Genomic DNA, 27416 nt, shown 5'->3' with positions numbered 1-27416 from the left:
ATAGAAATTTTTTCTTTCACACCATGTTGAGTTTTCTCACTAGTTGTACCCCATCATATATGTCTTTAATTGCACGAATATATGTGATTCTTACTCTCTTCCTTTCTAAAACCTTCCATAAGACCTCCCTTGGCATCATATCGTACGCTTTTTCCAAATCAATAAACACTATATGTAGATCACTTTTATTATTACGATACCTCTCTATCATCCTTCTTAACAGGTATATAGCTTCAGTGATGGACCTGCCTAATATAAAACCAAATTCGTTCTCTGTTACTTGTGTCTCTTGTCTCAACCTCCATTCTATCACCTTTTTCCATAATTTCATGGTATGGCTCATAAGCTTGATCCCTCTATAGTTTTTATAACTTTGTATATCTCCCTTATTCTTGTAGATAGGTACCAAGGTGCTCTTTCTACACTCATCTGACATATTCTTTGACCTTAAAATCTCATTAAAAAATTTGGTTAATCAACTGATGCCTTTATTTCCAAGGCCCTTCCAAACTTCAATCAGAATATTATCGAGTCCTACTACCCTACCATTTTTCATCTGCTTTAGAGCCTCTTTTACCTCCAAATCTCAAATCCTTCGACAGTAGTCGAAATTTTGATCTTCTTCCCTCGTGCATAACCGACCAAGGCTCGGAAGAGTCTTCTGCCCTTCATCAAATAACTTGTAGAAGCAGCTCTTTCACCTTTCATTGATCTTCTCATCTTGAGCCAAAACCTCTCCATCTTTATCCTTTATAAACTTAACCTGATCCAAGTCTCTTGTTCTTCTTTGACGGCTCTTTGTGATTTTATATATACAATTTTCTCCTTCCTTCATGCCTAAAGACGGCTAGAAACCCCCATATGCTCTTGTTCTTACTTCACTTACAACCACTTTTGTCTCTTTCTTAGCCGCCTTATATCTTTTCCAATTATCTGCATTGTGGCATAAAGATCACTCTTTAAAACACTCCCTTTTTGCTTTTATCTTTTCTTGTACACTCACATTTCACCACCAGGACTCCTTGTCTCTTGGTCCTATCCCTCTAGATTCACCAAAACTTTCTTTTGATGTTCTTCTAATAACTTCTGTCATCTCCTTCCACATCTCTTCTGCGCTTCCATCCCTTCCCACTTTGCCTCTTCTCCTACCCGTCTTAGGAAACTTCTTTGTTCTTTATATTTCCTCCGTCACCACCTCGTCCTTGGCTTCTCGTATGATGTCTTTATCTCAACTTTTGCTCAATATGAAAATTCATAACGAGCATCTTGTGTTATGTTGTTAAACTCTCTCCCGAAATAATTTTACAATTATTGCAAAATTTTCTGTCGACTCTCCTTAACAAGAAGAAGTCAATTTGAGAGCTTGTCATGCCACTCCTATAGGTTATAAGATGTTTGTCTCTCTTTTTTAAAACATGTATTTGCAATGAGAATGTCAAAGGTTGATGAAAAGTCCAAAATAGTTTTACCTTCGGTATTGACCACCCCTAAACCATGGACTCCGTGAATACTTCCATACATAGTCACTTCTCTTCCAACATGGTCATTTAAATCGCCTCCTAAGAAAATCTTATCTTCTGAAGGTATGTCTTGGACTAAACTCTCTAGATCCTCCCAAAACCTTATCTTGTATTGCTCGTCTAAACCCACTTGTGGTGCATAGGCGCTAATCACATGAAAAGTACCTCCTTCCACCACAAATTTGATAGAGATGATCCGATCATCCACCCTCTTGACATCCACTACGTTCTTCTTCCACTTCTCATCCACGATAATACCTACTCCATTCCTATTCTTCATCTTTTTTGTATACCAAAGTTTGAACTCGGAGGTATCCAACTCCTTAGCCTTCGCGCCGTTCTATTGTGTTTCTTGCAGGCACATGATGTTAATCTTCTTCCTTGTCATGGTATTCACCACCTCCGTAGATTTTTCTGTTAAAGTGCTATGTTCCATATCCCAAATCTCAACATTATGTCGCTTCGACCTTTACCTTTACTTTTTTTGTAAACTAGTTTATTTACCCTCGTCTGCTCACAAAAATACAGAAATCCTTACTCATTTAACACTACATCCGAGCATCAATGCAACAACTCTTGCTCATTTGACATTGTACGCAAGCCATACAGCGCGTTGCTTCCGAACAACGACCTAGTTTTAGTGCAATAACGTCTTTGATCCATATTATGAAGATTCAACTAAATTTTTATGTTGGCTGTCGAAGGCCTAATGCAATCCTCCTCCTTTATCCAGACTTGGAACCGGCTATGTACCGTAGGTATAGCATAAGCAGAGTTATTTAAAAAATATTACTAACATTAAATTAATATTTTTATTATTTAATATTTTTTAATTTAAAATAAAAATAAAAATATTATTAAAATATAAAAATATTATTTTAATTTTAACAATATTTTAAGTATTACTAAAGTTATTTACCTACCGTAGTAATAGGCTCATAGATAGTAACTTTTTTCACTTCGATGACACTCTTTTACTTTTTATTTCTTTTGTATATTTTTCTTTTCCCTTCTTGATTCATTCTTGTAGGGGTGAACGCGAATCATATCGAATCTGATCGGATATGACTAAAATCTCGATCTAATCTGCACTAAAATCAATGGATCAGATTGGATTCAATATCTGTAATTTTTAAACTTATATCTGATCCGATTTGATCCACAAATTTGTGAATCGGATCCGCACATTTGCAGATCGGATCAGATATATGCGCAAAACATAAAAATATTTTTAAAAATGTATTTTTATTAAAAATATCAATATTTTTTTTACTTTTTTAAACATGTTTATTCTTAAAATATTATTAAACAAACTTTTCTTAAATAATGAAAATAAAATAATACAACATATATAATAATTATTAGTTAAAATAAAATATAAAAGAATATTTACTTATTTATTTATTATTTTTATGAATCTACGGATATGCGAATACCTACCTAAAATCCGCTATCTGATTCCATTAGTGTGTGGATCAGATTCGATCTAATAGTCTTTTGGATCAGATTTGGATAAACATAGTAGATATATAGATTAAATCCGATCCATGAATATTCCTACATTCTTGTCTATCTAAACATTCATTCATTGTCTTTCTCTCTTTTTTTTTCTCTATCTCACCTATAAGTAGCAATGATATCACATTAAAGAGTGAAAGTATAAAATCTACAATATATGCAAGTTGTGACAACTATCACCTTAGCCTCGGAAGATTGTGTAGCAAGAATAGTTGTAGGAGAAGAGTGAGGCGGAAAGAACTTAGTATGAGAAGGGGGATTGTGCAAGTTTAATTTTTTCTGAAGTAAGAAAATTTTATATATTTATCAAGTCTTTTAACTTGTATGCAGTGGATAATATCATCATTAAATTCAAGATATTCTTTAACATGTTGATTTAAAACAAAAAGATTAAACAAATCAATATAGTTATTTTAGCATCAGTTGTTTTAGATAATATGTTAGTATACAACTAAAAGATTTATCTAAGATACATTAGATTGTAGAAAAGTTTTTAAAAATAGAAGACTTTAGATAGTAGCTATATGTATAAGTTAGTCAATATAGTTTTGATGAATAATAAACCTAAAAAAAATGATTGTTGAAGATGTACGCAAACATAGGAAAGTAATTGAAAAAACGTGAAGATCAAGATTAAAAAGCGACAAATGCTTTAATTTTAGGTCTAGTTTATTCATGTAAGAACCAAACTTGTATATCTCTCTCTCACACACATTTGAAAATGATTTCAAAGAGTTTGTTTTATGAAAATCATAATAGAAATTGATTAAGATCAAAAGATTTTATTAAATATTAGCCAAAACATTTTAAAAACATGATTTATACCAAATACAGAGGATAAAATCGATTCTTTAACCATAGAATTGATTTTTTGATTGCTTTATTGATTTAAACAACTCACACGAAAAAAGAATCGATTATTTTGAGTACAAAATCAATTTTTTTCAGCAAAGAATCGATTCTCCAACATTATAGAATTGAAGTTTGATTCTGTAAAGTCTTAAAATTGATTCTACGGTCTAAAGAATCAATTCTCTAGCACATAGAATCAATTCCATCATTTGAAATTTTAAATTTTCTCTTACAATGACTAGTAAAATCAATTTTCTTGTAAAAAAATCTATTCTTTCACTGATAAAAAGTTTGTGACGACTAGTTTTGACAAAATGACTCCATTTTACCTAACTTACAACATTCTAATATTTCGAAAATGCTATTATAAATAGGCATATTAAAGCCTCATTTGAGATACAAGACTTTTTCTAAGCTTTCTTGAGTTCATATATCAATCTCTATACGATTTCAAAGTGATTTGTACACAATTTGAGAGATATACAAGTTTATGTTCATTAAAACTTGATTTGCATTCATTCACTCTTCTTCAGAGTATTCAATTTCTGTTTTCTTAAGTTGTGAAAGGAGAGTTTTATAGCTCTTTTTATTGAGTGATTTGGAGTGTAATTCTCCTAGTTGTGAGGCTTGTTTATACACTATATTTGGTGAGGATACCAAAAATGTATATTAAGAACTCAAGAGAATTCTTAAAAGTGGTATCTCTAAGTGAAGTGGTCGAATATACCAGTGGTGATCATATATCATGAGATATATATCAAGTACTCGTTGTAGTGGTTTGTCAAGCACCTTAGAAGCTTGGTGATATAGTAAAAATCTTTGACACTTTAGTGGAGAGGACAGAATATGGACAAAGAGGTTACACCAAACTAGAATATATTACCATTTGTAATCTCTCTAAACTCAATCTCTTTTATTTTCATAGTTATTTACATTTTGATAAGTAGTGTAGAAAGTAGAAACTCCTTGTAAGTACTTGAGAAGTACTTAAGAAGTGACTTAAATCCTTGAAAAAAATACTAGTACAAACCCATTTGTGCATTTTACTTCAAGTTCATTTAAATTTCACAAAAACTTATCATTATGTTTTAATACTCAATTCACCTTCCTTCTTGAGTTTGTGTGCTTAGTGACCAATACAAACCCAATTAGATAGAAATCTGAGATATCAACAGATTGTGATATAACTATAATTTAAGATCTTTTTACTGAAATAAATGTAAAGTGTGAAAAATAGTTAAGATATCATAAGATATACATATAAAAATGACAAAATTAAGTTCTAAAAAATACTTAAAAATTTTACTATTAGAATAAGTGTGCAAAAGGTATTTTTTTGCATAAGATTTTTCCTGGCAATAACTTTGACTCAAATTGCCCCATAGCACAATCTTAAAAACTTTAAGTATTATTCCTCAAGCCTTATCAAGGCTACGAAATAACTCATATTGAATCGCAATACAATCTAAAAATCTTAGATATTTTACTGGCATTTTTAGGCAAGATTTAAATTAGACCATAGTCTAACATAAAAACCTCAAGCTTTCTCAGGCTAAAAAGTGGCTTGATTGGATACCCTACTAACCAGAACCTTAGATATTCTCTTGACCTTTATAGGCAAAACTCATATTAAACTGTAAGTTAACCTAAGAACTATAGATACTATTATCCCAAGCCTTCTCAGGCTAAGAAGTGACTTGATTGGATATTCCACCAACCAAAAACTTTAGATATTCTCCTGACTTTCTCAAACAAGACTCAAACCAAACTGCAACTTGACCTAAGAATCTTAGATAGTCATCTTTCCTTAAGACATCTCAGGACTAGGAATCACATGATGATCAAATTCAAGTGAAATCTAGAAATTTATAAGGTAAACTAGTAGAAAGACATTCTCAATTTCTGCAATTGAGTTGATGAATTCTTTTGAGGGTCTTTAGAGATAGTTATGAAATTTTGTTTATAAAGAATCAATATATCTCTGATGTTGACATATACTAATGAGTAATCGGATTCACAATAATACAAGAGTGTTGTAAAAGTTTTTAACTTCACAACTTCTAATGCAAATCTTATCCTATTTTGAGATGTAGCATAATATATTTGTTTTATTTCAAGCAACGCTATCTCATATTTATACATGCGTAATCTACAACTAATGTACAATACACATTTGAATTACACCTATATTTTAAAATTTTCATAAGTCTAGGACTTACGATTAAACTTATGCATGAAGATGAGAAGTTCCTTTAAAAGCAAACTCTTTAAATTGTAATCTTCTCAAAGATATTTATCAATTTGCAAAAGTTCCAAAATTATTCTATTTATATACTCTTAAGGTGAAAAAGAATAATTGAAAATACTTTCGGATCATTGTCCTTGCATACCCATTAAGATGAGTGAAGGTTGACTTTCTTCTTGTTTGTGTTAGTGCTTCTTGTCTACTTTTAAGTGTTTTTTGTGTACGTTGTAGCAAATAGAATATGAAGCTTCTTCAAAAGTGTTTGGCTTGTTGGGGATATTCTAATTTAAATTGTTGAAGTCAAAATAATTAGTTCCATGAATAACTTTTTAAGAAGAGCAGTTTTGTACATTCTCTTAGAGATAAATGTGTATGTCCAATAAAATATTATCATGAATTATTATTATTATTATTATTATTATTATTATTATTATTTATAAGATAAATTTTTATAATTTATGATAGTGTCTTAATTAAAATTATAAACAAATAATTACGATAGGGATCGTAATAATAAAATACACATTTTTAGGTACTTTTAATGTAAATGATTCTTAATCGTAGAGTCACTAAAATTAGCTTATTAGTGATTTGGGTATGTATATATATAGAGATATGACCATTGAACTGACTCACTTTGAGAATTTCTAATGGTTATAGTTACGTATATTTGTCAATAGGATATTCTTATGATGAATATAATATTAGAATTCTCCTTTGACCTGTGACTATCATAATAATTGATAATGTATTTATTATACTTTGATTCCAGACACCTAATACCCTACAATGCTAATTGAATAGATTTTGGGTATGATTTAAATATTTGTAGAATTAATGATTAGTCAATATGGAATCCATCAACTATGGTAATGAGTCTGAGCTCTACGATTATAATAAATGAAATAAACAATGCATTGGCTAAGAGATTTGAATGAACTAAGAAGTAAGTTTCTTAGGTCATTCATAAGTCATTACAATTATGGTAACAAGTTAGAGTTTGACAATCAAACTGTACTCTAAAAGTAGGGATGACAAAAATCCCTGGCAAGGCGGGTATCCGCGAGAATTTACCCGTCGGGGAGCAGATATGGAAAAAGTTTTGTACCCGCTTTATTATACGGGACAGAGGCAGGATGGGCGGAGACCTGTTTAATCGCCGTATATATAAAATTACTTAAATACCCCTGTGATATATGTGAAAGAGCCCAGCAGCAGAAATATCACAAATATCCAACACAAGAATAATATAGAAGCACTCACAACACAATATGGCAGCAACTATAACAAGCAAATATAGCAAGTAAAGCAATAACAAGAACAAACCGAGATTTTAACGTGGAAAACCCCCTCAATGTGAAAGGTAAAAATTACGGGTCGTCCAATCCAATGAAATAGCTTCACTATAATAAAATAAGGTACAAGAGAGTCTCAAACAAAGTATAAAAACGTGCATATAGCCAGCCAAAACATCAAAGCACTAATGCTTACAAATGAGAAGCAAGAAGATGAAAAAATATCCAAAAATATAGAGCTGCTGTCGAAGCCAATTTTTTCCTCTTTCGATCTTTAATTAAAATCTTCACCATTCAGACTGAAGAACAAGATGAGAAGAATCTACAGTCCAAATTATACGTCGATCCAAAGGTGAAAAAATGAGAAACGACTGTTCAAAGAATGATGCTCTGTGTAAAACTGAAAAACCTATTTTCTCTCTTGCGAAGCCAATTTCTCCCACTTTAGACTTCCCATAAACATGTCCACCGTCCAAAATGAATAAAAGGATGAGAGGAACATGTCGTTTAAATTTTAAACCGATCTAACGGTGAACGAATGAGAAACTGCCATTTAAAATTTGCTACTTTACATAAAAACGGGAATTCTATTTTTTCCTCTTCTCTCTCACTTTGTGGCTACACTCTCTACCTCACAATGACCCCAAAATCTAATTAGAGTTGTGGCACAATGGGTGCAAAGAAACACCCTCAAAATTTTGGGCTTGGGTCTCACAAAGGAGAGAAAAAAATCAACAAATCTCCCCCTTCTTGACTAGGTGGAGGCTCTCGCCATTCCGGCGATCAAACAACATGTTTCAAACTTTTATCTTGACAGTATTTTTGTCATCATATCAGTACCATTGTCATCAGTGTGAACTTTCTCAAGTTCCAACAACTTGGAATCTAACACATCCTGTATCCAGTGATACCTAACATCAATATGTTTAGATTTTGCATGAAAAGTAGAATTCTTGGCAAGATTAATAGCACTTTGACTATCACACAACAACACATAACAGTCTTGTTTAAAGCCAAGCGCTACAAAAAACTTCTTCATCCACAACAACTCTTTACATGCTTCAGTTGCTGCAATAAACTGCCTCTGTGGTAGAAAGTGCAACACACTTCTGTAGCCTTGATTGCCATGAAATAGCTCCCCCTGTAAACTTGACTACTTCAAAGAATCAATATCTCATACTATGTCTGCATCAGTAAAGCCAACTAGCAAAGGTTTTTCACCACCAAAACTCAAACTCAAGTTAGTCGTACCTTTGAGATATCTCATAATCCATTTAACAGCATTCCAATGTTCTTTACCTGGATTAGAGAGAAAGCGGCTCACAGTACCAACCGCATGAGCAATGTCTGGTCTAGTACACACCATAGCATACATCAAGCTTGCAATAGTTGAGGCATAAGGAATTTCATCCATTACTTGTTTCTCCTTATCAGTACTTAAAATGAGAAGTAAAAGAACTAGCAACATATTTGGCATCATTCATGGCAGACCTTTGAAGCACCTTCTTTATGTACTTCTCCTGTGACAAATAAAGCTTTTTAGAATCTCTATAATGAGTAATAGTCATGCCTAAAATCTGTTTGGTAGGACCCAAGTCCTTCATAGCAAAGAACTTACTCAACTGTTTCTTCAATTCGTTAATTCTCAAAGCATTCTTGCCCACAATCAAAATATAATCAATATAAAGCAAAAGAATGATAAAATCATCATCAAAAAATTTTTGCACAAATACACAATGATCTGAAGTTGTCTTACGGTAACCATGCTCTCCCATAACAGATTCAAACTTCTTGTACCACTATCTTGGAGCTTGCTTCAATCCATAAAGACTATTCTTAAGCTTGCACACAAAATCTTCCTTTCCTTTAACAACAAAGTCCTTCGGTTGCTCCATGTAGATCTCCTTGTCTAAATCACCGTGAAGAAAAGATGTCTTCATATCCTTTTGCTCAATCTCCAAATCAAGAGACGCTGCTAATTCAAGCACAGAATGAATGGATGACATCCTCACAACAGGAGAAAAAATCTCTTCATAATCAACACTTGCTCTCTGGCTAAAGCCTCTAACAACCAATCTAGCCTTATACCAAGGCTTAGAATTGTGTTCTTCATTCTCGATTTTGAATATCCATTTGTTCTTTAAAACTTGCATACCCTTCAGTAGCTTCACCAACTCATAGGTATCAGTGTCAAGTAAGGACTTCATTTCTTCTTGCATAGCTTCAAGCCATTGAGCTTTGCTTTCATCTTCAATAGCCTCTCCAAAGCATTCAGGTTCTTCCCCATCAGTCAACAAAACAAACTCATGTGGAGAATACCTTGACAAAGGCTTTCTCTCTCTTGTAGACCTTCTGAGTGCATTTGCAGGAATTTTCAAAGCTAGTTGTTCATTTGGATTATCATCACCAACTTCATCAAGTATCGAATCAACTGTTCCATCTTCACCTGCACTTGTATCATGCTCATTAATTTGAGCTTCAACTCTACCATCTTCCACCATAGGCATAGAGGGAGTAATATCTAAGTCAGAAAAATCATCACCAGACTAAACCATTGGCTTTTATGCACTATCAATATCCTTCAATGTTTGGTCTTCAACATAGACAATATATCTACTCCGAATCACCTTCTTGTTAACAGGATCATAAAACATGTAACCAAACTCATCCATGCCATAGCCAATAAAAAGACACTGTTTAGTCTTTACATCAAGCTTGGATCTCTCATTTTTAGGAATATGAACAAAGGCTTTACATCTAAAGACTCTTAAATGATCATAAGAAACATCTTTACCTGACCATACCTTCTCTGGAACTTTAAATTGCAAGGGAACACATGGTGTCTAGTTCAAGACATGAACAACAGTGCTCCAAGCTTCATCCCAAAAGGATTTTGCCAATCCAGATTGTGATAATAAGCACCTAACTCTTTCAACCAATGTTCTGTTCATCCTTTCAGCCAAGCCATTCAACTGAGGAGTCTTCAAAGGAGTCTTTTGATGTCTTATACCATTCTCTTTACAATAAGCATCAAATAGACCTGAGTACTCACCACCATTATTAGTACGAATGCATTTCAACTTCTTCCCAGTTTCTCTTTCAACAGAAGCTTGAAATTGCTTGAACACATTCGAAATTTGATCTTTGATCTTCAAAGTGTAAACCTATAATGTCCTAGAATGATCATCAATAAAGGTTATAAAATATATAAATCATCCAAGTGTTCTTGTCTTCATCGACCCACATATATCAGAATGTAGCAAGTCAAGTATCTCCGGCTTCTTTGAAGGTGGATGACTCTTGAAAGAAACCCTGTTTTATTTTCCAGCAAAGCAATGGTTGCACTTTTGCAAAGTAACCTTGCAACCAGATAAAAGATTCCTCTTGGATAACATAGTCATGCCTTTCTCACTCATATGGCATAATCTCTTATGCCGTAAATCAGTTCCATCAATAAACTCATCAGTATTAACAACATCTTTCAGAATCTTTGCTTGAGTTAAATAAAGAGTAGAGTATTGTGTACCTCTAGCAACAACTATGGAACCCTTGGTGAGCTTCCAACTATCACGAGAGAATGAACAAGATTTTTACTGCTACTATTATTTCAACCTAGTGGGATGGACAAGATTTTTACTACTATTATCATCTTCACTTCGATCAGTGATCTCTCCACCTATTCGCTTTCTATCTCTGCTAGAGTCCTTTTGCTCATGATGATAATTGCGATGGGATCGCAACAATTCCCCTCCAGTCCTCAATTCCTACAAGAAAAAATGATAAAATAGTGATAAATGAGAATCAGATTATAGTAATGCTGAATCATCTTGCTTTTGCTCTCCAATTATGTATAATGCAGAGTTCAAGAAAGGGAAAAAACATACATCACGGAATAGGATCTCGTCGGCCTCAAGCATGTGGATTATGTGTCCAATTTTATGTCTTTTTGTGGCATCTGGATCAACACATTTAAGAGCAACCAACAGACAAAGCTTAAGGGCCTTTGAAAATAGCTTTTCAAGAAGGTTCATATCGATGAGTTCCTCTGATTTTTTATTGCCAACCGTAATTTTCAATCACTCAATTAAATTAACCTGCAAGTATATCAAATTCTAGTTAGAAAAACAGCAAAAGAGAGAAAATAATCAACATAGAACAGTATAAGAAGATTAAAACCAAAATTGTATACTATTATTGGTTATAGCCTCTAACCTCTCCTTGGGGTTTACTATAATCAACAGGACTTCTTCTGGTAATTATTTCCATAATAAGTATCCGAAAGTTATAAATATCACTCTTCTTAGTCAGCATTCCAGTACATGCATACTCCGGTGCAACATAACTACAGAACAAGAAAAGAGAGAACATGAACTTTGAAACTTGAAATATTTGAGTATAGAAAGTGAAACTAACTAATAAAGGATAATGTTTGGTTAACTCATACTAACCCAAATGTCCCCATCATACAAGACACCATGTATTGTATTTTAGTTCTTCATAACTATTGTCCTACTTCTACAAAAAAGTAGGAACCTTATTCAATTAGAAATCAAAAGAGTTACTACCAACCAAATTACAACAATCAAATTCAATCATTTAAGAATAATCAAGGACTCCAAATCCATTTTGAAACTTTTCACTAGTTTATTATCAAATTCATTTAAAATTAAAACAACATTCAATATTCTGTCAAACGAAGAACATTTAAATTCACATAAAATTTTTATAGAAAAAAATAAAGTACAATAAAAATAAAAACAAAATGAAACCTTAAAGAAGTAGGTCGCAGAGGTAGAGGTGGAAGGAGAATGACAGAAATCAGAGTCGCTGAGGAAAAAGAGGAATAGAGAGGCGACAGAAAACAATGAAGTGGTGGACCCGAGTTAGCGACGGCGGCGGTAGCGTGTTGCAGCGTCGAGGATCAGAGAACAAGAACGATGCAGGAGAGAACGAGCAATCTTGCGGATGGAGAAGATCAGATAACGACCATGGCGCAGGGAGAAGATCAGAGAGAGAGCTACCGCGGAGGGGGAGGAACAAAGAACGAGCGACGTTGATGGGAAGCAGAGGGGGGAGGGGGGGCAAAAGCCCTAGCAAAGCTCTGAATTCTTCTCTTTGAAACTCATATTAAAGAAAATAGGAAGAATGTGTAAAACAAAAATATCAGAGGACAAATGTTTAATTATTAATTCTTTTAAAAATAAAAAATGGGATTTATTTTGTAAATATTTTAATGGTGGTTAATCATACTCCCACATAAAAGTAGGAGTAAGAAATCCATGGCCTAAAAAATAAAATAAAATTCATCGTACAAATAATAAAGGACACAATTGTGATATAGAAAATAAATTTTAGTTCAAAGTCAAAAAGTAAACGCAAAAGTTAAAATTTGTTGCTTTTATTAAATGTGGATTTCAGGCTACAATCAGATTTGTGTTTAGAGAAAGAAAAAATAGCCAAATAAACAAGCGAAGCTTTTAAAAAAATAAAACCAAGTTTGATACTACATCTTAAAATTTTCTTTAACATTAATCCCACTCCTACTCTCGCTCATTTTAATAAAAATATTTAACCACAATGTTACACCTTTTTTTTCTCTCCTATCTCATCAGCATCAGGATTTTTTATTTAAATTAAAAAATATAATATTTACCGATTTAAATCAACGTATAAATATTTACCAAATTACATTTAGAGTCATATCTCGAATGTAGTAGAAAAAAACCAAAAATCAAATATATCTCGGATGCAGTGATTCCGTTTTATGATACGGAACGCGCTGGTCATATCTCAAGTTCACCCGAGATATGCTCATATTCTGATATGAGGCACTGCATCTGAGATGCGTGTAAGGAAACAAAACAGGGACACTGTATTCGAAATATAGTGAATAAATCTTCTTTTAAGTTATAAAATATATTTTTTACACAATAAATAAATAAATAAATAAATAAATAAATAAAATATTTTTATATTGTTATACCTAAATATAATTAATAGGTAAAAAAATTTATATAAAATATCTAAACATAAAATTATTTTTATTTTTTAAAATTTTTTAAAAAACCAGATCATTCAAAAAAAAATGTTAAAACTCGCCTAAACAAATTATAAGTCTCAAGTATTATCATTTCTGTCGCATTAACCTCTCCCATAGACAAAATTAACAATGCAAAACTTTATTTTAAATTATAATAGTACGTTTCAAAGATAAACTCAAAATAATTAAAAAGGATTGACAAAGTTTACGTTATTTATAACCTAGACAAATGAAAAGGAAGTTTAGTAATGTTTAGTGTATTTTTCTGTTTTAGTTAAAACTTAAAAGTTTAATTTTTTTTCTTTTTAATTATACTATATAAACACTAAATGCCGATCATTAATCAACTACTCATACAAAAATATTGAATGACTTTGTGTATAATAATAAAACTTCATACATAATATTTGAGACTTATAATTTGTTTGGGCAAGCTTTAACATTTTTTTAATGGTCCGTTTTTTTTTTTAAAAAAAAATTAAAATAATAAAAATAATTTTATATTTAAATATTTTATATAAATTTTTTTTATCTATTAATTATATTTACGTATAATAATATAAAATTATTTATTTATTTATTTATTGTATAAAAAGATACTTTTAAAGTAAAAAAGATTTTTTAAAAAAAAATATAAATTATAACTTAAAAAAAATACAATGTATCTAATATGCTCTTTTGTTCATATCTCAGGTGCACATGAAATATGACCAGCGCGTTCCGTATTATAAAATAGGATCACTACATTTGAAATACAATTTTTTAAAATACGATTTTTCGGTTTCTTCCACTATATCTAAAATATGACTCTAAATATAATTTAGTAAATACTTATATATTTATCTAAATCGGTAGATATTATTTTTTTTAATTTAAACAAAAAAAATCCCATCAGCATCAATTTTGTATGAGAGATGAATAAATTGGTCCCTGAAACCCTTTTATATTGCTTCAGTGCCCAATTCGCAGCCATCATTACTGGGTTGGGCCAATTTGCAGTTGCCTACAGAGGTGCTCCATTTCGCTGGCGCTGCAAGTGAGTTGCTCTCGAACTCCGTCACGTAGGCCTCCATTTTGTGGCTGCAGGTGAGTTAAAATTTTGTTAGATCCACACGATGTAGAGGAGGTTAACCTCATTACAAAATGAATAATTAGTTAATTACAATGATATGAATATTTTATATATAATAAATGTAAAACAATTCAAAAAAAATTAAAAGAAATATATTGTTTTGTTAACGCATTATCCACAAGAAGCGGTGGAGCTGAATTGCTATTATAGTGATTAACAACGTCTTGCAATATCCGAAGCAAAATGGAAAAATGATAAAGTTTTTGTTTGGATTAGGTTTTTTGGGCCGTAAGAGAAAATATATTTTTGAAACACTGAAGGGAAAACCAAAAAAGACCAACAAGAAGTTAAGAACATAATATTTTCGTACTAAACTGGTTGGGGTGCGCCAAGCCCAGGCGATAGTGTAAGGCCTAGGCGACGCACAATGAGCCCAGTAGCAAGCTACTGTAGAGGCCATCCCTCAAAAAATAAATTTAATATCGTGTGGGCCAATGGCCCACATATCAGATATTAAACTGATAAGAACAGATACTACACTTGATCTTAGCCAAAAGGCCGAGAAAGGTATGAGTTGGTTAGCATAAAAAAGTTCCTTTTATATTAAAGAGCCTTCAGCGTTGCGTCGTGTTCTCTACGAGGTGGTACTTTTTAACAATACCAGTAATCGAATCATGTTCAGATATTATAGATAAGGATAAATGAATGAATGCAAGAGAATAAATGCAGAACGTTTTGAGTATTGTGATTGGAATCTATGATGGTACAAGCAATTATACATTTATACATATTCGAAACAGCTTCCATAAAACTTGCTCTGCAGTTTGGACTCTGGAGCATGATAACAAGGTCTAATTAATAAGAGGGCTCCATGGCAATTTTAATTAAGTTCTTAAATACATGCCTCGTCAAAAGAAAATAGAAAATAAATAAGTTTACAATTTTGTTCCTTATACGTAGTGGCACCTAAACATGTCAACCCAGAAAAAGATTTTTCTGCTGAAATCTTTTACTACATGTCTAATTGCCTATGTTATATACAAATTAGAATAAAATAATAATATTGTAACAAAAAATAAAATAAAAATAATTATAGAAAATTCGAAATGTTTTATTAATATTTATATTATTTATTAATTTTAATAATTAAAAACTAAAATAACATAATAATGTTAAAACAGAAAATAACAAAACTACTACAGAAAACTCGGACAATTTTTTATTTATATTTATATTATTTATTAATTTTAATAATTAAAACGAATATAAAATATTATATACCAAAAAATAAAAGATTAGAACATGTCCAAAAATATATTTAATAATAATTAATAACATAATAATAGAAAAAAAAAGTAATAACAAAAAATTCAAAAAATTCAAAAAATAATAACAATATTATCATCACAAAAAATCCTAAAAAATGAAAATAAATGACTAACTATAGTAATATTGCTAACAATAATATTAACTAAAATAATTGCAAGATATTAATCAAATAAACAACTTTAAATTAGTAAAAATAATATATTTACATAATTATGTGAACAATTTACATAAATAAAATAAATGGGAGAAAGTGTTACGTAGATACAATAATCCGAAAAATAAGACGTAAATGCAATAAATCTATCTATATGTAATCCGCTACATCCTATCATGGATTACGTTCAAAGGCTGAAACACATAAACCGGTACAGCGGTTTATGAAGAGATAGACTCAGTATATTCCGCGATACCCTGTAGTGGATTATGAAAGAGTTGGCTCACTATATAAACTGCGGTACTCTAGCATGTTCATGTGAAACTAAAATTTGTTGCTTGTGCGTTCATATTCATGGTGGCTGGTTACTGTTGAGAAATTAGATGAGAAATTTAGTTCATATAATATATGTTGTTGGTTTTATAAAATTTTTATTCTTTATTATCTGAATGAGTTTTTTTTTCTATTCTTTGATGTACTCTATTTTTGTTTTGTACAAAAAAATTTTATTTTTTATTCGACTTTTTAGAATTTGTAATTGTAATTATTATATTTTAGAAAATATTCTATAATTTTTTTAGTACTACTAGTAATCTGTAATTTAATATTATTTTAAACTATAAATTTTTATTATTTATGATTCTATTGTTACTTATAATTAGTTTTTGGGGTAAGTATGGTTTTGGTCCCTAACGTTGAGGGCCAGAATCGAAACCGTCCCTCATCTAATTTTTTATTTACAATCGTCCTTAATGTTGCATTTCTATTTAACATCGTCCTTTCTATTTTTTTTGGACATAAATGTCTTTTCATCGTAAGGGGTAGTTATCACATCAGTTTAATATAAAAAAGGAAAAGCATTATAAATATGTATGTAAACGAAAAAAAAGGGCAAAGTGGTTTGAATCTCCCACTGCTGCAGATTCCACCGTCGCAGACCTCGTGGAGGGAGAACGCCATGGCTGCCGAAAGCTCAGTCTCGTCTCGAAGCAAATCTTCCTTGCATGGTAGGTTGCTGCTTTGTTCCCATGGTGAGAAGTCGGTGCTGCAAACCATGGAGACGAAGGAAAACTATGGTCGCAGATTCTGGGGCTGTGTTTACTATGAGGTTTGTTTTTTTTTCTTTTCTTCTGAATTAAGCTGTTTGGGTTGAGGATTGGAAAGTGAAGACGGTGATACTGTGTAGGTGCATGAAGGCTGCAACTTCTTTCGTTGGACAGAGCCAGAGACAGAGGTGGAAAATCCAGAAATTGCAAGAATGATGAGGAAGGTTGCCTCGCTGAAATCAAGAACGAAAGCGGCAGAGTGGAAGTTAATGGTCGTTGCTGTGTTAGGGTTTTTTTGGGTGGGTTGGGTTCCTATATTTGCTGCTGCAGAATTTTTCTATGTCTGGGCCTAAGTGTGTAATTCCATTGAACCTGGAATGAAAAGGGTGTTTGGGTATGATGCTGTTGTTGTTGTTGGTAAATTGTGTTAGGATTTAGTTATTAGGTGACTTCCCTGAATGTGTTATGTTGAAATGGTTTTCAACATGTATGAATGACAATTATGTAAGCATGGTTGGTTCTTGAAATGTGAGTATAATTTCTGGTTGGCAAATACCTGGTTTTCATTACTGAATAATTCTATAACAATATCATATACTTGAAACAAAGACAAGATTAAGTCAATATGGTAAATGTCATACTAACATACATAATAAAAAATATTTCACATTCATAGGTAATCCCAAAAGGGTTGGCTGGTCCAAGCCAGCAATTAAGTACAACACATAGATGCTCATAGACAAAATATCACCAACAAAAAATAGTTAACAAGTCACACTAAAAATACCAGAAAATTAACACAAACATAAATTAAAATAAGCCAACATGCATCATATACAATCATGACAATAGGATGCTAAGTTTTCCATTTCCATAAAGCAATCCCCATTTTCTTGGAGGCGACTTTGCCATTAACTTCAGTTTCTTTGGAGAAATGTGAGGTGCTCCAGAAAGCCTGGCAGAGAAGTGAGCAACAGGTTGGCTTGAAGATGTGGCAAGGGTAGGCTGAGATGAAGGAAGAGTTCTGGTGGCTGGCTGTGATGAGGATGAAGGAGGTGCTGAACTTGTTGGGCTGGCAACCTATTTTCTGCCCACCTAGTCATTAGTTTAACCCTGATCTCCTCTAACATCGTAACTATAGGCTTCTCTCTAGCATCAACTATGGCAGAATTAAAGCTCTCAAACATGTTATTAACCAGTGTATCTACTTTAGAGTTATAGGTGAACCTAGATCTAGACCAATACATAGGAGGGATAACATTTAGGTACCTAAAAGCTTCCTGATTCACAGCTTTCAACTCGGCCATGTGCCTCTCCCAATCCTTCCAGTGAGTTGCCTTAGCACACTTCTACATCAGTTTCTTCAATTGTAACCCTGAAAACCTTTTCCTAAAGTTGTTGTACAAGTGTCTCACACCGAACCGATTATCCACTCCTGGTATAACCTCATCATATGCTGGCAACAAACCCTGCACTCATGAAATCAAAGAGGTTATAGTTAGGGAGAATTGAGTTGTCATAATTCATGTCTTAAATGAAGTGAAGTATGCTTACCTTCTGTTGGTCAGACATGAAGGTAGATCTTTCCATCTTCTCAAGCCCAACATCAAATGCAAGATGACTTAGAAACCAAGTCCATGAGTCTTTCGTCTCGGCCTCTACAACCGCATATGCAATGGGCAGTATTTGATCATTCGGATCCCAACCAATTGCAGTGAACAATTGTCCTCCCTGGGGTGTCTTCAAAAAGCAACCATCTAGACCAATGAAGGACCTGCAATGCTGGAAGCTCTGTTTGCATGCTTCCAAGCACACATAGATCCTCTGAAAGATGCAGTAATTGGTCATGGATGATGCTGGTGCTTCATTATCAAGATCTGGGGACCTCTGCACTTGTATGTGAATAAAGGATCCTGGATTTACCCTCATGATCTCCTGTCCATAGTCATAAATTCTTTTATACTGCTCTCGTAAGGTTCCCTGAATTTCATCCAGTATAATCTGCTTGGTCTTACTTGCCAATGACTTAGTGACAGTCAAGTTCCACTCTTTTTGTGCCTTTGAAATCAACTCCCTTATCTTCACTTTGGGATTTGCTTCAACTTTCTTCTTAAACGCCTTGCTGAGCCATTTCGAGTGTAATATCCCCACCCTGTGTGCTTGTGTATATGTGTGAGTCAAGTTCATGCTGCGTAGCTGCCAAGTTTCCTCATCTCCGATTTTTGCAGCATACACCCAAAAAGGACAATCACCCGAACAAACAGCCCTAACTCTCTTCAAATCACACTTCCTAAACCTGATTGCCCTTGCGGTATGCACAGCATAAGCAGTCACAGTTTTCTTGAACTCCTCCCGAGATGCGTACACCGTGCCAACTTCTCATTCGTATTGATTCATATCTTTTTGTGCCTTGTGAACTCGAAACCTCACTCCCTGATGCTCTGAATCAGACCCCTCAGTCCCAACCTCGTGTTCTAAATCTAAGTCATCACTGTTTTCTCCCTCTTCATCTTCAAAGTCCTCATTTGCTACAGCATTCTTTTTCACATCCCTGCATTTTTTACTCATGACATTCACATCTTGAAACCCACTTACATCATGATCAAGGTCATCATCACTATCAGTAAAGTGCAGATCATCTTCACTATCGTCCTCTTTTCCAGATGGTTTATACTCTGAATCGAGACTGTCACTGTCACTAGAATTACCATACTCAACTCCATTGTCGTCCTCTGCCCTAGAGTCAGCAGCACCTAGTTCAGATTGGTTTCGCCCCCTCATCTACTCCACCATACAGAACCAGCTCTTGCCTCTCACTAATGTCACCCATCCTATCTTTCTCCCCAATATCAATGTAGCCAGCATCAGGAAACACCTCTTCCTCCTCAACCTTGTGGACAACATACAACTCTACATAGTCTCTCAACTCTGCTATTCTACACATGGCAATGAAATCCGCATCACTTTTAAACAATTTCAGATTTTTCTCCATGTCTTCATATGTTGGATCCTTGAACCATAACGATGGGATATTCTCCTCCACGTAACCGAATTGCTTTAGCTCCACATAGGCTTCAAATACAGAGCACCGATCACCATCAATCTCTTCTATCACAGTTGTTTCTCCTCCCACATATTGTAATGGCCCGTTCTTATAAGTAAACCATCCTCCATAGTAGACCTTCACTTTAAAATAACCCATTGTCTTCTACAATACCCTGAATAATTACTATTAGAATACAACAACACAAAGAAATTAATTAAAAAGATGAAACACACAGACCTTCCTATTTCATAGCGATGCTAATCCCTAGTCTCCACACACATGACCTCATTTCAACCATAAACAGACCACCAAAACCTAAACCATCTAACTCTGAAACTAACTACTGCAAGGAGAGCTACCATAGTCAAAAGAATGAGGAAAATCATACCTACGCAAACCCTATCAGTACTGCTTGAGCGACTCGTCACGTCCCTTCCTTCCAGTTGCTTGATCTCACCTCCTCTCTTCAGTTTCAGTCCATCAATAGCTTCGGTCCTTTCCGATTCTAGGTTAGGGCACAATGTAATCGGTTTAGTTTATGAAGCGTTGTGAATAAAGGGTGTTGTAATTAATGTTTAGGGTTTTCATCCAATTGAAGACATCAAGTGTTTCATGCGAAACACAAACGTTGAAAAGGGTAGATTCGTCATTAAAAAAAATTATTAGAAAGGACGATGTTAAATAGCAATGCAACATTAAGGACAATTGTAAATCAAAAATTAGATGAGAGAGGGTTTCGATTCTGGCCCTCAACGTTAGGGACCAAAACTATACTTATCCCTTAGTTTTTTATTTATTTTATACTTTTTGATAGGATCATAATTTATATTATGCAAAATTTTGATAATAAACGTATTATATATTAAGTACAATTACAAATTTTACAAACTCGAATAAAAAATAATGTTTTTTATACAAAACGAAAATAGAGTACATCAAAGAATAGAAAAAAATTCATATAGATAAGAAAGAATAAAAATTCCATAAAACCAATCACATATATCATATGAACAAAATAATATAAAAATTAAAATATGAAAGAGAGTACTCAAAATAATAAAAAAAATCAAAATATTCACCTTGCTAGTGATTGAAACAAATTTAAAAGATATTGATGAAAAAAAGAAATTGGAACGAAGAAAATTTCTCATCTAATTCCTAACCGTAACCAGTAACCAGCTACCATGAACATGAACGCAGAAATAACAAATTTTAGTTTCACGTGAACGTGCGTTCAGAGGTGGAATCACTTCTCTTTTCTCCAATTCGTATCCTAAACACACACATATACATTTTCCAACCAGCTACATTGTGAAGAAACCGCGGTTTATATAGTGATCCAACTCCTTCATAAATTGCGTTAGGGTATCGCGGATCACGTGTAATTAGAAATCGCGTTAGGGTGTTGTGGATTACATATAGATAGGTTTGTTGCATTTGCGTCTGGTTTTTCGAATTGTTGTATTTGCGTAACACTTTCTCCCATTTATTTTATTTATGTAAATTGCCTTAATTATGTTGTCCCAAATAGTTGATAATATTTTCTGTCGCTGACTTATAATCACGTATCATTTTTATTAAACACACCTTTATAATTTTTAATGTATAAATTTCACACTAAATAAGCTAAATATTCTCAATAAAATGTTGAGAGTTTTCTTCACTCTCTATACTCTCTGAACTCTATTCACTCTTTTAACTCTCTTCTGAATATTAATCAACTAGTTTGAGAGAGGAGAGAAGCTCGAGTGGAGGATTTATAAAGCCAACTTTTGTTGCTTCGCGCGTTCTATCTCGGAGTAGGCATGCTTCTTGCATGTAGATATACTAACAATACACATACAGTGTGTTGGTCAAAAAGCAAAAAAAAAAATCTCTAAAAAATTGCACAGATTTTTTGAAAAAGCGCAAAATTTTTTAAGCCACCTGCTGCAAGAGCAACTCCAATGGTAATTATCCCAAGTTCCTCCTCTGACATAAGGGCACTTTTCCCCTTTGGAGTGTGAACTCAAATGAGTTCCTTCACATGGATCGATGAGGAGAGTTCCTGTCATCCTCCAACAAAAATTTGACACGTGAAATGCATGTCAATAAATAAAATTAAATTAAAACATATATATAAAATGATAATTGTATTGTATACATATATTTTATAATTATTCCATATATACGTATAAATGAATTAAAAAATGTTACATATAAATAAATTAAAATATATATTACATACCTATTATATGTATGTTAATTAATTTTACAAATTAGTTTAATTATTTTTTTATATTAAGTAATTTTATAAATTAATTTAAATTAATTAATAGTTATAATAATTAAATAGACAGCAGTATAGACAGTTAAAAGAGAATTTAATTGAACATATATGACAATTTCACAATATTTATCGTAAACTATAAAATTTAACTATGTTTTTTTGGGTATTAAGTAATTTTATAAATTAATGTAATCTCGAATTATATATGGTGTATTATTGTTATATATGATTTTTTTAATATTAATATCTTTTAATAGTGAATTATTTTTGAATTTATAAATTTAAATAATATTATTAAAAAATAATAATTATATTAATTTTAATTATTTTAATTAATTAATTAAGTGGGACCACAACAGGAACTAAAGTTAGTTCCTCCTAATGGAAAAGAGAGAAATGTTTTGAATTCCTATTTACTGTTTATGACGCAAAAACTGATGTGGAGTTATTTTTATGGCAGGTGAGTCATAAATAGAAATTGGGATGAGTTCCCTACTGGAGATAGTCCAACAGGCATCTTTCATTTTGGTAGTAATTCGTCACACATCCTACTTCACTGAAAAAGCTGCTTCCACTTACAGTAACATGCAACTTGTGTGTTGATGGGCTCACCACGCGTTCTTCTTTCCTGCAAAAGCTGGTTCGAGTTAAAGTGTGTGTTAGCTCAAACAATGTTGTAGATTTACAGTTCTACATTATAACATAACACACTAGGATAAAATATAGCTGCATAACACACAAATATTATTCATATTAAATCTCTTTTCCTTTCTTACCTTTTTTTCGTCCCTAGAAATCACTATCCACGGACACCGCCAACATTATAATCATAATATTTCGTCAATAAAAAAAGGTAAAAAAAAAAAAAGAAGATTTATAGCCTTTATACATATTTTATAATTTCATTGTTTCAAACACAAATGAAACTTATAGACTTGCGTTACGTATCAAATTGGACAAACAAGAAAAACTTAGCATAAGCACAAATTAAAATAGGCTTTGTATTATTTACCACACATATAATATAAAAAGTTGTATGATACACCATATAGCCTATCTGCCAAAATAACAGAGCTATATATATAGTTAATAAACTAATGTTTATTATATATTGTCTTCTTGTCACTGTCTCCAAAACTTGTTCTAACACCATTCATCAAGGAAGAAATTTTGGTCGGCAACAAATGGATATACCTCCAATTGATATCTGAAGGGATGATCAATGATCATCATTTTGTGATGCCATGGCACATTTTCATCATCGGTATAGTTCCGGTTCTGCACTTTCATTTGTAATCATATATATATATATATATATATATAGTTATAACAGATTTGCAGTGAGGATAATCAATTTGTGTGTTAAAGCAAGAGATATATAATCATTAAAAGGGTATATAAGAATTTGGAGAGAAGGTAGAGTAGAATATGTCTTACCAATTCTTTAAAGCCTGATTAGGATTGGTATAGAAGCCAACAAAATTTGTATAGTAGGAATATATGATTCTCTCCAATTTGTATAGTGAATATAATAACTTTTATGGTTCTAATTTCTATACGTATATTTTCATTTGTATAGTTAGAAAGAAAGACATTTGTATGTCCAAATTTATCAGATTATTAAATATACAACTATACTAAATATATATATTAAAATTAGTTACTGATATAAAATATATTAAAATTGAATTAAATAATACATATATTTATATATAAATATATTAGTGTCTGATTTTGATATAAATATTATATTTCTGTTAAATATACAAAAAAACAATTGAGAGCTTAATTTATTTTATTAATTATTTTTAATACATAAATAAAAAATTTTGAACTTTTTATTTTTTAATATTATTAAAATATAACATATATTTTTAAATTTTACTCATTTAAAAATTAAAAAATAATGAGGTTTATCCATTACTATTCTAGTACATATATATAACTAAGGATTTTGTTAGGTAGACAATTATTTTTGTAAATAATGTGAATAATAGGTTCTAGAATTGACCCAATAAAGTAAAAAATACTCTACTTCAAATTACCTTCTAAATTTTAACATTAGAATAACTATATGCACATTTAGTGAATTGAACATTCAGGTTATTGTTAACTGTGTATGAGTAAATTGAATAAAAAAAAATAACCATCCAATTAAAAATAATGAACATAATCATCTACATATTTATTGAATTGAACATCTAACATATCCATTATTCACATTGTTTAATATTTTCATTATCTACCTATATTTTTTCTATAACTATTAACTTTTTTGACTGGTGAAATGATTGGTAAACATGAAAAATAACATTATAATTTGCGAGTTTGTTAACTCCCACGATAGCCAAATATATTGAGGACTTTATTGTCACTTATTAAAAGATAAATTAGATCAAGGTATAGAAAGTAGTGTGCCTTACCCATTTCTTCAAAACCTGAGGGTTGTTAGCCAAGAAAATTAGTAAAGTAGTGATCCTTTCGAATTTTAGGTGACACATGATGATTCCATTGCAAATCATTTTGATGGTAGCCAAACAAAGGAGTATAGTAGTAATAGCTGCTTTTAGTTTCAGGTAGTTTTTGTTGCACTAAAGGAAAGAATAATGTATACTTTGAATCTCTATATTGGGATGGATACGATCCCTTATCCCTGTAAGGAGGATCAGTGGGATCTATCCACCGTGGTTCTTCTTTAGAACGTGGTGGAGTAGCCTTTGGATTTGAATTTAGATTTTGATTTGGTTCTTGTTGTTGTGGTGGTTGTTTAGGTTTTTTAGGAAATGGAATAACTATACCCAAAATTGGAAGAATAGGAATATCACCACCTGAATCATAGTTGGTAGGATAATTATAATCCTTTTGAAATTTCATTCGAATATCATTGAGATTAGGATTATAGTCAACCGGCCAGCTGCTGCTTCTTCTTGACCCTTTTAACTCATTATCCTCCACATTGTATGCTTGAATTTTCTTTTCTAATGGATAAATTAATGGTCATGATTGGTATACAATAATATTTAAGATTTTAGGTTAAACATAAATTAAAAAGAATGAAATTGTAAAGTTCACTCTAAAGTCCAAAATAACAAGAAGCTATAATTATTAAGGTCTAAAATGATTAGATACATTATTATATGTATGCGTACAATAATAGCTAGGGATCAATTTCTCATTTATTTATTTATTTTGATAATTTTAGACCAAAACTATATAAAAAAAAAACTTGCATGATGGATCAAAACCTAAATCACTAGCTAGTTTTATAAAGACCAAAACTTTTTCAATCATTTATTGAATATATTATAATTCTAAAATAAGTATAGATTCTATTTATAATCAAATTATTTAATAAAAATAAACCATTACTTTGGACTTAATGAGAATCATTAACAATGTAATTAATTCATCTTGTGATATGATGATGTCCTTGACAAAAATGAAAGATTGGAATTATATCGTTAGAGTAAAAGAAGCAAAGACTTACCATTGAAAAGTTCACGAGCAAAGACACGAATAGATAAGAAAAATGAAAAAAGAAAAGCAGAGAAAAAATAGGCTTTTGAGTTGGCCATCACTACTATAGGTGAAAATTTGGAATGCGAAATGCAATTTCATTGTTACATATATATTGAGAAGCAGCAATAATAAGAGATTAAATATTGTCATTTTTAAATTGATGATGTCATTATCAATTTAAAAGATATTATGTTCAATATAAAAAAATATTTATAATAAGATTATATTTTGCGACGACGACGACGATAATAGCCATGATAGCTACGTAGAAAGGATTATGCTTCTAACTTTGCCAGTATGGAAAACCAAGAGTCAAGCAATAAAGATTATACTATACACCAAGAGTCAAGAGTCGGTTGTGACAAAGCATTTTCCAATATTCCTCAGTTCTATAGCTCTGTGGAGGCGTTGGGAGCTTATTATTTATAGGGTTAAATATGGCCTAAGGAAATTTTGTATCGAACGTTATCATTCAAAAAAAAAAAAAAATACTTTGAGGTTCCTAAATTTTAAGAAAATAGGATATATATATATATATATTTATTATATTTTTGAGAACATATTTATTCAAATAAAAATAATAAAAAATTTCACTAAAATAAAAAATTATATGTATTATTTTTAAAAAGTTTAGAGATTTTAATGTAATAAAAAAATTTTTAAGAATGAAAACGTTTGATACAAAATTTTTTATGAATATATTTGAGTATATATTTTAGAAGAATTTTAAATGTATCAAATATATCGATATTCTAAAAATTTTAATCATTGATCTCAATTATAAAAAATATATAAAATATATACTTGTTCATACCCTGGCCCAATGATAAGGGCCCAGGTCCAATTTAAAAGCCTAATCCAATAGATTAAGCCTTACTAAACGCCGGCCTTCACATACGAAGTCGGTGTTCATCCCGACCTGCGCTGAAGAAGTCGGACATGAGATTGGCTGGCAGATAAACACTCATTCAAATGAGTAACCGCCCCTAAAATCTCTCTAACCGCTTCCTAAAGCCATATCTTAACCTCCCCAAGATAATGGGACGGTTAATATCCTAAAGATACGGCACTACACCAGCGGTGGTTATTGGCTCACCACTATAAGTACACTGACGCCTATCAGGTATTTCTAAGCCCAATACTCTCTAGACCTGCTCACACCCTTGCTAACTTAAGCATCGGAGTGTCTTTGCAGGTACCACCCCCCATTCCTTCGCGCGCGCAAGTCGGACGGAGCCTCCCGAGTTGCTGACCCATCCGGAGTTCTCCTCCTTCATACATTTGGGCCCCTCAACGCCATCCATTGCATTTATCTCCGGTTACCCACCGTAACATTGGCGCCGTTGCCGGGGACCCGAGAGATCATCCATCGATGGCGGATAGATCCCACGAGAAAGTACATGCGGAAACGGATTCCGAAGAAGAGAATCTGAACGCAGGTAACGACAATGTGGATGTAACCCTCCACCACGAAGTTAATGATCAGAATAGAGAGGGTACCTCCGGGGTAA

The 27416-nt window shown here is 32.2% G+C and overlaps 3 protein-coding genes, 1 long non-coding RNA gene and 1 other non-coding gene across 5 annotated transcripts; 1 reads left to right on the top strand and 4 right to left on the bottom strand.

Annotated features, from left to right (window-relative positions):
• Nucleotides 1-14920: 14920 nt before the first annotated feature.
• Nucleotides 14921-15113, bottom strand: LOC130959702 (U2 spliceosomal RNA). Its single transcript, XR_009078771.1, has one exon. It is a non-coding gene; the product is annotated as a U2 spliceosomal RNA (small nuclear RNA).
• A 1870-nt stretch (nucleotides 15114-16983) lies between these two features.
• On the top strand, nucleotides 16984-17424 carry LOC130956789 (uncharacterized). The gene is made up of 2 exons (XM_057883773.1): nucleotides 16984-17133; nucleotides 17212-17424. Exons 1-2 carry the CDS (start codon nucleotides 16984-16986, stop codon nucleotides 17422-17424), a joined length of 363 nt encoding a protein of 120 aa, XP_057739756.1.
• Nucleotides 17425-18420: 996 nt separating this feature from the next.
• On the bottom strand, nucleotides 18421-20273 carry LOC130956788 (uncharacterized). Its single transcript, XM_057883772.1, has 4 exons — nucleotides 19867-20273; nucleotides 19497-19808; nucleotides 18626-19376; nucleotides 18421-18540 (listed from the first exon to the last, which is right to left on the bottom strand). The coding sequence occupies exons 1-4, from the start codon at nucleotides 20271-20273 to the stop codon at nucleotides 18421-18423; spliced, it is 1590 nt and encodes a 529-aa protein (XP_057739755.1).
• A 1584-nt stretch (nucleotides 20274-21857) lies between these two features.
• Nucleotides 21858-23021, bottom strand: LOC130956690 (uncharacterized). The gene is made up of 3 exons (XR_009077189.1): nucleotides 22883-23021; nucleotides 22044-22172; nucleotides 21858-21944 (listed from the first exon to the last, which is right to left on the bottom strand). It is a non-coding gene; the product is annotated as an uncharacterized LOC130956690 (long non-coding RNA).
• Nucleotides 23022-24434: 1413 nt separating this feature from the next.
• LOC130956689 (uncharacterized) lies at nucleotides 24435-25967 on the bottom strand. Its single transcript, XM_057883702.1, has 2 exons — nucleotides 25874-25967; nucleotides 24435-25364 (listed from the first exon to the last, which is right to left on the bottom strand). The coding sequence occupies exons 1-2, from the start codon at nucleotides 25959-25961 to the stop codon at nucleotides 24835-24837; spliced, it is 618 nt and encodes a 205-aa protein (XP_057739685.1). The 5' UTR covers nucleotides 25962-25967; the 3' UTR covers nucleotides 24435-24834.
• Between the last annotated feature and the right edge of the window lie 1449 nt (nucleotides 25968-27416).

This window comes from Arachis stenosperma, chromosome 10 (genome assembly GCF_014773155.1).
Source record: "Arachis stenosperma cultivar V10309 chromosome 10, arast.V10309.gnm1.PFL2, whole genome shotgun sequence".
Taxonomy (NCBI): domain Eukaryota; kingdom Viridiplantae; phylum Streptophyta; class Magnoliopsida; order Fabales; family Fabaceae; genus Arachis; species Arachis stenosperma.
Note: the sequence above shows the minus strand (reverse complement) of the source record. Positions and strands in the feature narration are given on the sequence as shown.

What these genes read in the sequence shown, in the direction of transcription:
- LOC130956788 (XM_057883772.1), bottom strand. Translation starts at nt 20,273, where the DNA reads ATGGGTTATTTTAAAGTGAAGGTCTACTATGGAGGATGGTTTACTTAT. An exon ending in GAGAGGCAAGAGCTGGTTCT is followed by an intron (nt 19,809 to 19,866) that starts GTATGGTGGAGT and finishes TGCTGACTCTAG; the next exon opens with GGCAGAGGACGACAATGGAG. An exon ending in TCATGTCTGACCAACAGAAG is followed by an intron (nt 18,541 to 18,625) that starts GTAAGCATACTT and finishes TCATGAGTGCAG; the next exon opens with GGTTTGTTGCCAGCATATGA.
- LOC130956789 (XM_057883773.1), top strand. Translation starts at nt 16,984, where the DNA reads ATGGCTGCCGAAAGCTCAGTCTCGTCTCGAAGCAAATCTTCCTTGCAT. An exon ending in GGGGCTGTGTTTACTATGAG is followed by an intron (nt 17,134 to 17,211) that starts GTTTGTTTTTTT and finishes GATACTGTGTAG; the next exon opens with GTGCATGAAGGCTGCAACTT.
- LOC130956689 (XM_057883702.1), bottom strand. Translation starts at nt 25,961, where the DNA reads ATGGCCAACTCAAAAGCCTATTTTTTCTCTGCTTTTCTTTTTTCATTT. An exon ending in TGCTCGTGAACTTTTCAATG is followed by an intron (nt 25,365 to 25,873) that starts GTAAGTCTTTGC and finishes TTTATCCATTAG; the next exon opens with AAAAGAAAATTCAAGCATAC.